Raw genomic sequence first — 9,400 nt, 5'->3', positions numbered from 1 at the left:
CTCTGCCTCCATGCGTGTGATTTTCTAAAGAGGCTGTACCACCATCTCCTCCCACTGTCATGTGATTCTGGTGACTTTTCAAAAACACAGGATGACATCTAAAGCAACATCTTTTAATAGCAGCAGGCTTTGCTTTTATAAACAAAAGAATTGTATATACTTATCACATTTAAATACAAAATGCAAAGAATCATATCAAGAAGTAGAATGATTTTTAGAATGCTTACACTGGAAAACCAGTGCCAGGACACTGGTCATGTTGATTATTTATTTTTTTTGTTAAGATTTTCATCAAAATTTAAAAAAGGGCTAAATTAGTAAGTTGCTGATTGAAGCTGGATTTCAGCCAACTGGATATATTTTCCTAATTAGTAAATGTTTTTGTGTCTGTATGCTGTGGGTAAAGTCTGTTAGAAAACAATGAACCGTTACTGTCTCTAAATAAGGAATCAGACATTTTGATTATAAGCTGCTCTTGTCTCAGTGTCAGATGTACCCACAGCAATTTGTTTATATCCCTCCTGTTTAGCACACAGAATCTCATCACAAAGTCACATCCTCATCCTACAAAGTCCGTGCACCCATTCACACAACGCACCTCACTTCTGTAAAAGTTTTGATTGTAATTTTGAAAACGGTACAAGAAGGATTAAAACAGTACAAAGTTCCATTCATCCAAAAAGGAAGGTATTCTGCTTCGTTTGTCCTCACACGTGTTCACAATCAGGTCTTTATCTCCACAGGAAAAATGTCTATTTACTGCAGTGTATTGAGCTTTTGCTTTAGGAAGATCACTTTCAGTTTCACTATTGAGGATAACTGGAATGTGCCTTAATGAAGACAAAATGTTGTAAACATCAAGTCTTTTTTTGAAAATTTAGATCTATTCACCTGTTAGTTTTCACGACAACCTTTGTGCACTAGAGTCCAGAGATTGTTCCATTTCATTTGAAATATTGATCATCAAATTAAAAAAAAAAAAAAAAAACAACACTGGAGCTATTGTCAAAGCAATTTTTAGTAGTACTTAAGGATTCAAATAAGAGTCCTTTAACTACTGTTAATAATGCTTAACTCGATTGCTTTAAATACACATTGCATTATTTTTGTATTACATAATGCATTAGTTTCCAGGTAACTGTTTATTGTTCAGCTTTATTATTTGCATTTCAAAGCATTGATAGAAGCTGTCTTATGCAGTTGCTTATCATTAACTACACGTTTGCTAAGTCTTGATAATGTCTAAAGAAATTAGTTACTATGGGTTTATTTTTTCAGTGCTTGAAAGTAATACATAAGCTGTTACCGTAGGTTTTAAGCCTGACTTAACCTCTGATACATGTTGAAATCATTAGTTAATATTAACAGTTGATTTTTGGAACCTATAAGTAAAGTGTGAACAATTATGGCAGCCTCTACTAATCATTGTTCAATGCATTTTCTTTTTTTCCAAATATAAATCCCTTCAGAAATGCATAACAGTGGGAAATAAGCCTTACTTATTTACTATCACCACCATAAATCAGAAACAAAGCCTTTTTCAATGCACAATTATTAACAAAGGTTAAGCAATGGTTAAGTAATATTTATGAGGCATTTATTAAGGGTTAAGTCAGGCTAAAAATGTAGTATAAAGCCCCACTTATTGCTTTCAAATAAAAAAATAGCAGATCATTACTTTATATTAAGGCTTCACAAACATTTACAAACATAGTATAACATGCAATTAGTGCACAAATCACACTAAGCAATTGCATAAGACAGCTTTTATTAATGCATGAAGTACGATTGAATAAACATTAATTTCAGTTAATGCATTAGGAAATACACTTAGTAATGTAAGTTCCTGTATAAATGTTGCTATTAACACCTTATTTTATAGGTAATTAATGCTTAATTATGCATTAACTGACATTAGTAAAGGAACCTTTATTGTTTAAATTATAACTAGTTTTTGTATCACCCTCCAAATACTCTACTAGAGGATATTCACATCTTATTTTAAGCATGAAATGTTCTCTCAGACATGCTCAATTCTGCAAGCAGACATCAAACCTAAAGTTTTTCTTAATGCCCAATCTCTGTCTTAGTCTCTGCAGCTGCAGAGACCTCGTCAAACCTGCGCTGCACTCTTTCATCACTGTTCTACACCTTTACTGTGCGAAACAAGCACATTTTTCTTCTGGGAGGAAAATGAATGTGACCCTGGCAGAGTAGATAGCGGTGGGCGAGCCCTGAACATGGCGTTACTCGTCAGGCCACACACAGCTCTCTCTGTCAGGCCTGGGAGGAGTTGCAGGTCCTCGCTGCAGATAATTAAGGTATTAATCAGTTGTCAGACCCTTCAGCGACATCCATCTATCACAAAGACCCTTCGTTACCCCCCCCTTCCTGCTGAATGTTAATAAGTTGAGGGATGCGACTGGAAGGTGGATAAACTCATTTGCCAAACTGCATAGCAACATCAGTTTACTTGGCAGGGCCGCGCCTGGCAGCAGCTGAAAGACGGCGGTCCGGGCAGATGCGGCGCAGCTCTGGCTGATATTTCAAAAGAACACAAAGCTCGCTGTCCTGCAGATGCTTCATGCACAAAAACATCTGGTTCTTTGCATAAATTACGTGCTTTAAATCTGCATGTTCCACACAAGGTGGGCTGATTTAAGAGGCATGGAGGGAGAAGATAAAAGTTTAGAGTCACGAAGAAGAAAGCATAAGAGCCACAGCAAGAGAGGATCAGACCCTGCTGGACTCCTTCACACTGCGCTGGACCTGTTCAGATAAACGCTACACGTTTTAACTGCCCATTCGGTCAAGCTAACTCAATGAGGCGCGACTGAGTAAAAGTCAGAAAGGTCCCACCATGAGTTGAGTTTGATAATGAGAAGTCCAGGATATTTTGAATTATAAATGCGCTGAGATTCGCCCCATCTCAGAAAGACAGATGGAGAGCACTTAACGACTTTGTGCGCCGTGAGTGAGATTTCACTGCACATTACACTAATGGAGCTGTGCTTTCCTGGTCCTCGCGCTCTCTCTGCGCTCCTGCACACAGATGTTTGCAGTTGGATGTAATTACGGTCATTTGTTTGCATCGTGCCAAACGAACCGGCGATGGCGGGCGGCTCAGCCGTTCTGCACTTCAACAGTTAAACGTGTTTCTAAGCGGGCGCCATTCCCCCAGTGACCACAGGGCTCCTCCTGCCACCGTCGGAAGCAGTGACGAAGATCACCGTTTCCTTTATTTAAAGTAGCAGAGAAACGGATGATCAGGAATTGATGATGAAAGTTTGTCAACAGAGGAGAGAAAAGAGGTTGCAGAGGATTTTTGGAGGATTTGATCATGAAGAGGAAAGAGATGAGAGGTAGAGGGTGAAGAGATGATGAACATTGTAGTGTCTGGAGAGGCGTTCTATGAAGAGGCTTCTTAGAATAGAAAGGTCTAGAGCTCCTTCGACGAGTCAGGTTCAAGTGAACACTTCATTAAAAAAAAATCGCATTTGAATGTAATGTGAATTCAGAAAAAAATTGAATGTTGAAATCAAAAACTCAAAAACTGGGTGCAAAACTGGTAAAAAAAAAAAAAGAAGAACTAGCAAAAGATGATTTAAGGGACAAATATGACAAAACATGCAGAAGCACTCACAACCTCCAGCTGCCTCCTTACAGTATCTCTGTGCAGAATGAAAAATACACTGTAAAAAAATTGGATCTTAAACAAAAGCTCTGGGATTTGTAACATTTAGAAATATTACCTTTTATCAAATTAAATGTTTGAGTTGAGTAAACCCAACATTTTAATGTAATGAAAACAAAAAAAATTTAAATGTAACAAATTACAGAACTTTGGTTAATTGATCCAATGTTTCATTTTTTACAGAGTAGTTTTTCCACCTGAGATGACACCCAAACAGTTAACATGTATTTAGTCTAATGTACAATTAGACTATAATGATGACTTCTTAAGCTGTAACTTTATTATTTTCCTTTAAAAAGTTATTCAATCATTTTCAGCCTTTTTAATTCCCATCATTTTTTAACTACTTAAATACATTTCTCTTTTTTCTTTTTTTTACAATTCTTATTCAAAAATATTGTAATTATTTATTTTTATGTTTTTGATTTAGTTAATATTAAAATAGTTTTTTTCTTTTCACATTTTCTTTGACTAATTCGTTTTGTCTTCATATGTATACAAATGTGTAAAATTGATATAATCCCATGTTTTGTAATGTCTACTTTGTTAATAAAAAAATCCTTAATGTTTTTTGTGGAAAATGTGATGCATTTATAGTCTGAAATATATCTTATATAACTCTTATAACTATTTAAAAGTTTTTAGAAACTTTAAACTAATGGGACTCGATTTTAAAATGAACTGGAACCATAAAAACATTCATTATTTTGGCTTATGTATCAGGTTTGTGATGTGGCAAGACTCCATATTTATCTTAAAAGTAGAAGTTTGCACTGATGCATTCAAAACTAAAACATTAATTAGTTATGGATAGAACATGTGAAAGTCAGAGTAGTGATTTACTGTCATATTAGATTTATAATGTTTGAATATTATTTTAAAAACAGATTTTTCTGTTTTAGTTTTTGCTATCATGTGATTATCAACATTTGTTTCATCAAATTTAAGATTTTTTCCTGTTTTTGAAAAACCCACAAACTGATTTACTGTAATTCAAAATAGAATGTAAAAAAAAAAACTAAAATGTTTGTAGATTCCTTTTGCTAGTGCCAAAATATGAACAAAAATGAACACATCAAAGTAGGAAAATTGTCTAAAGAGGAAGAAATTGAAGACATGTGGATGCCTTGATGCTGCATCTATCTAGAGTTCAACAGTGGTAATCCTTACAAGCATGTCGCTGTTTGTCTTGAAGACAAGCCTGGGTCTGTCCTGAGTAAAGCTGTGCTGGAGTATTCTCCCTCCGAGGCCATCGTCGTATCTTGCCTGGGGGGGAGAAATAATGGCTGCTTTTTACGGATGGACAAAATAAACACATGAACAAAAACAACAAGGAAACTGAGAGGTGGAGGAAACAAAAGTGACATACAGGAAACACAAGTTGTGAATGTGAAAAAAGGGTGTGCTTTGTGTTACAGGGAACAGAACAGCTTAAAAAACAAACAGAAAAAAAGTTTGTGGAAGTGTGCACTCATGCAACTGAAGCTATGTCATTTGTTTGGGTTTGTTTTAAACCAAAAACACTCACTTACCTAAAGGTACAGAAGAAAAAAAGGCCACATTATAATGATTTCTCCATATTTTGTGCATCGAATTTGAAGCTCAATTAAACAGGTATCATTTCATGCCATTTCTCAGTAAAAAATGAGTCAAAATTTCACATGTACTGATATCTATTAGTCTTATTAGAACAAAATGTTCATTTCTTCCAGTTTCTTCTACAGTTTTATTGAAATAATTTGTCAGAGTTTCAGCTATAAAAAAGTTACACTTAACTAGGGAAGTTTTTTTTGCCATAATTTAAAGTATTATGCAATTCTCAATTGACAATTCAATATGAAATTTGAAAATTAATTTTTCAATGGACAATTGTCCATTGAAAAATGCATAATACTTTGAATTATGGCTCAAAAAACTTTCATACTTCATCAAAACCAGTGGTTTAGTTCACGAGATATGCAGATATACCCACTAGAAAAATTCTCGAAATTCCATATAACCACAAAAAATGCACAGTTTTATGCATCAGTTTGTTTGTTTGTTTTTTCATGATGAATATAAATGATTAAAAATAGTATAATCAGACACACAAGGAGCACCTCACACTTTGGGTCCTAGTAACATCTTAACTGGTAATATTGTTAAAAAAATATATAGCTACATTTTTACTTTTCCTATATATACTTTTTGCTATATAACTTTTTCCTGCTCTATTTGTTGAGTTTTTTTTATTTATTTTAAATGTAACATTTTGTTGCATTTTATATTGATTTTTATTCAAACTTAATGGCAGGTTTCTTGTAAAGTCACTGTGTTTGGTTCACGTTATAAATTACCTCAAATGTAATTAATAAATCTGTTCTATAGGCTCCGTAGTTCATTGTAATGTTTATTTTAATCACTAATTTACCCGTATGCATTTATAAGACACAAAGAATGTCTATTTAGATGGATAGCAGCAGTGTAACATCCGCTCGACAGCCGCCATCTTTGTGGTCACATGTTATTTCCCACAGGCCTTTGCAAACAAGCCTGAGAGAGGTTGGAATTAAAACTTAGAGTTTACAAAACAAAAAAAAAAATCACACCTACATTTTAGGGCAATCTTGAATCTCAAATATGAAATAAAATGATGCAGTTAGTAAACGTTTAGAGTCAGTAAAGATTTTTGAAATCTAACCACAGTCCACAAGGGGTCCTGAAATCAGACTTTTACGTTTTTTCTGTTGTAAAACAGACTATTTCCTATTAGAGAAAATGCCTACTGACTTGGTTGTGTAACATTGAGAAGTGACCTGACTCCAGATACTTTAGTTCTTTACACCCTTTTTTCTAGACATTGGTGATCTTAAAAGTGTTCAATCTCCTTGCTTTTTTCCCATCTGCCTTTGCTGCTTCTCATGTTGGAATACTGTTGGATAATGTTGGATTCAGGTGATCAGCAGTGAAGAGAGGAATGATGTCGGACAGACCATCAGGACATTGGTCCTCACGGGTTTGACTGATTTTTATTGGTTATTGCAAAACGCATTTTCACTTGAATTAAAGTACCATGACAATTTAAAAAATTACACTTTAAAAAATGAATTCATTTTGCCTTTATTCAAAAAAATATTTTTTTAATGTAGGATTGAAAAGCCATTTTTTAGTCTTGAACTGGAAATTGATAAATGCTTTTCCATATCAAATTGTGGTACCATGACAGTTTAAAATGCAATTGGTATTGCTTTTATTCAAGATTTTGTTTTTTAAGAATGTAAGATTGAATCCTAAATTGCAAAATGCTTTTTAAATTTCAAATTCAACAGTAAATTGTCAATTAAGAGTTAAATACCTCATTGAATTATGGATAACAAATACTTCCACCTACAAAGGCCAGAGCTCTCTCTCTATATGTAATTCTTCCCCCCAGGTCAATCAAATGCTTTAATTAATTGAAAACCGTCTGGATCAATTTGTATGTTATTATGGTTTGTAAACAGCCCCTGTGTGAACCTTTGCTAAAAGCCTTGAGGTGGAGTTCAGCTGACCACATCATTTCACGGCGTGTTGTTCCTCAACTCGCCTTCACACTCAATGAAGATACTCAGCTCTAGATTTATAAAAAAATAAGATTTCTGTTGAGTCCATATGAAAAGGTTTACAACCACCATTACAGTAAATTCTACACTTCATCATGGGACTCCCAGAAGCCGCTGCAGGAGCCTGTTTGAAACAAACTTCCCACAGTTTCCTTTTAGATCCCACAAACAAATCAGATGAATGAAGTTGGCATGATTATGTTTAAAACAGGAGCTGCGCCACCCTAACAAATGCTCACCCACAAGGCTGAAGGACGCACGAGTCGCACACAGTCCGTCCACTGAGATTGCAAGTTGAATCTCTTTTAAAAAACGTTTGTCCTTGACCACAAAAACCCATCTGAGCTCAACCAAATGGTTGGCCTTCTAAACCAGAGATGTTTGAAGTCTCAAATATACTGTTTTTGGTTAATTCGTAGTCTAAAAAATAACCAAATGTCTCATTTTAAGCACTTAAGTCAAGTTAATCAAGAAAAAAAAGTGAATTTTAGTTCCTGGTACCAATGATGTCATACCATGCTTCAACAGAAGACAGAAAACTATTATTACGACTGAGAAAACAAGACAGAAAACTATTATTACGACTGAGAAAACATCAGTTTCTGATACTATATGTGTAATAAAATTACTTATCTCTCAGGATAGCAGTCATTGAACACCAACATTGCAAAATACAGTACTATGACTGTGTCCCATTCCCTTTACTTTATGACTATGGATTTGGCTCTTCCTCTGTTTTAAAAATATGTTAAAGACCCACATTTTAACATCTTCTTGTTGCAGTTTTGTCATAATAGAGGACCTTTATAAAATAATTTACAATTAAAACTGTGTTTCTGAGTATTTCTTAATTCAAATCAGGAGCAGATAAAAACTGGATGCTTGAAAATGCTCAGACTAATGACGCAGTGCCTGAAATGGGCATGGCCAAAGTCTCCTCCTGTTGCGCAACGATTAGGTGTGCGAGACATGATGACTGTTCAACACTTGTGCTGTAGTAAATTGCAATTCTAGCTCAAAAGTGTACGACTGGATTAATCCAATATTTATCACCATTTTTTTTTTTTTTTTGCGACGCTAATGTTAGCCTGAGGGTATGAGCCTGAACGTAAGTGCTCAAAGAGAGCTCTCAGTCACCGGGAGGGGGGCAGGTTGTTCTGTGTCAATAGTCCCGCCCACAAACCAAAATTATATTTCTAATGAGCTACTGCTGCTGTGCATAAAAGTGATAATGTCATAATAATGTCTCGAAAAATTGCCCAAAACCTTTGGATTATGGCTAAAAACTTCAAAATCATTAGTAAAAGATCACTGGGAATGATTTTAAAATTGAAAAAATATGGTTGTAGTGGGACTTTAAGCAATTAACTGCACATTTCTGTCAAAATGACAGGTAATTCAACAGCTCGTCTTTGACATTTTAAATCAATTTAGCAGACGCTATTACTCAGAGTAGGGCTGTAACGAGTATCTGGGTACTTGGATACTTGATAATTGGCCGCAAAATATGAGTATTACGAATATAGATACGAAATATAGATGGCTGTTTCGCAATTTTGATAAACCTGATAGAGTGTAGTAAAAATACACTTCAAGCAATGGAATTATCACTTTAAAATGCAGACTAATGTTGGATACATAAAATAAACCAAACTGCAAGCGTCACTATGACCGGAAGTAAAAAAAACTTTAAAGCAGAGGTGTCAAACATGCAGCCATATCGGCCCGCCCAGTCATGAAGAGAAAAAAAATTTAAGGATGTTCCAAAGGAAAAAAAAGCAAGTTTCTGGCCCATTCCTATGGCGAGTTATGAGTCTTTAAATAAATGACCGCAATGCACAATTTCACCACTAGGGGAAGCAAAGGAAAAACATGACCGACATGACAAGAGATCAAGAAATAAACATGATGAAGGCCAAACAATGCCAAGTTTCAGGACAGAAAGGAACTCCAAATTTTTACCTTTTCTCAAATGTTTGCAAGTTTTATTTAGTTGAATTTTTCACTGATTTACATATTTATATTTAGGCAGGGTGTTTAATTTTTTCCATAGCCCCCCTCTTGGTTTTACTGTCAGGATTGCTTCAATGTCAGATGTAAAATATTCAGTCTGTTTAAAATTGAA

General features: G+C 34.9%; 1 protein-coding gene across 4 annotated transcripts in view; it reads right to left on the bottom strand.

Annotated features, from left to right (window-relative positions):
• The window catches only part of sobpa (sine oculis binding protein homolog (Drosophila) a), a 57,656-nt gene that overhangs the window by 13,734 nt on the left and 34,522 nt on the right, over positions 1-9,400 (bottom strand). For 2 of the 4 annotated variants that reach the window (XM_024270670.2, XM_024270677.2), the window contains one exon: positions 4,865-4,960. The exons of the other annotated variants lie outside the window; for them this stretch is intronic. In XM_024270670.2, the coding sequence (XP_024126438.1) occupies positions 4,865-4,960 (96 nt within the window). The remainder of the gene's footprint in view (positions 1-4,864; positions 4,961-9,400) is intronic. 4 annotated transcript variants of the gene reach the window in all.

Source organism: Oryzias melastigma, linkage group LG22, assembly GCF_002922805.2.
Source record: "Oryzias melastigma strain HK-1 linkage group LG22, ASM292280v2, whole genome shotgun sequence".
Taxonomy (NCBI): domain Eukaryota; kingdom Metazoa; phylum Chordata; class Actinopteri; order Beloniformes; family Adrianichthyidae; genus Oryzias; species Oryzias melastigma.
The sequence above is the reverse complement of the archived record's forward strand: the minus strand, read 5'-3'. Positions and strand labels throughout refer to the sequence as shown.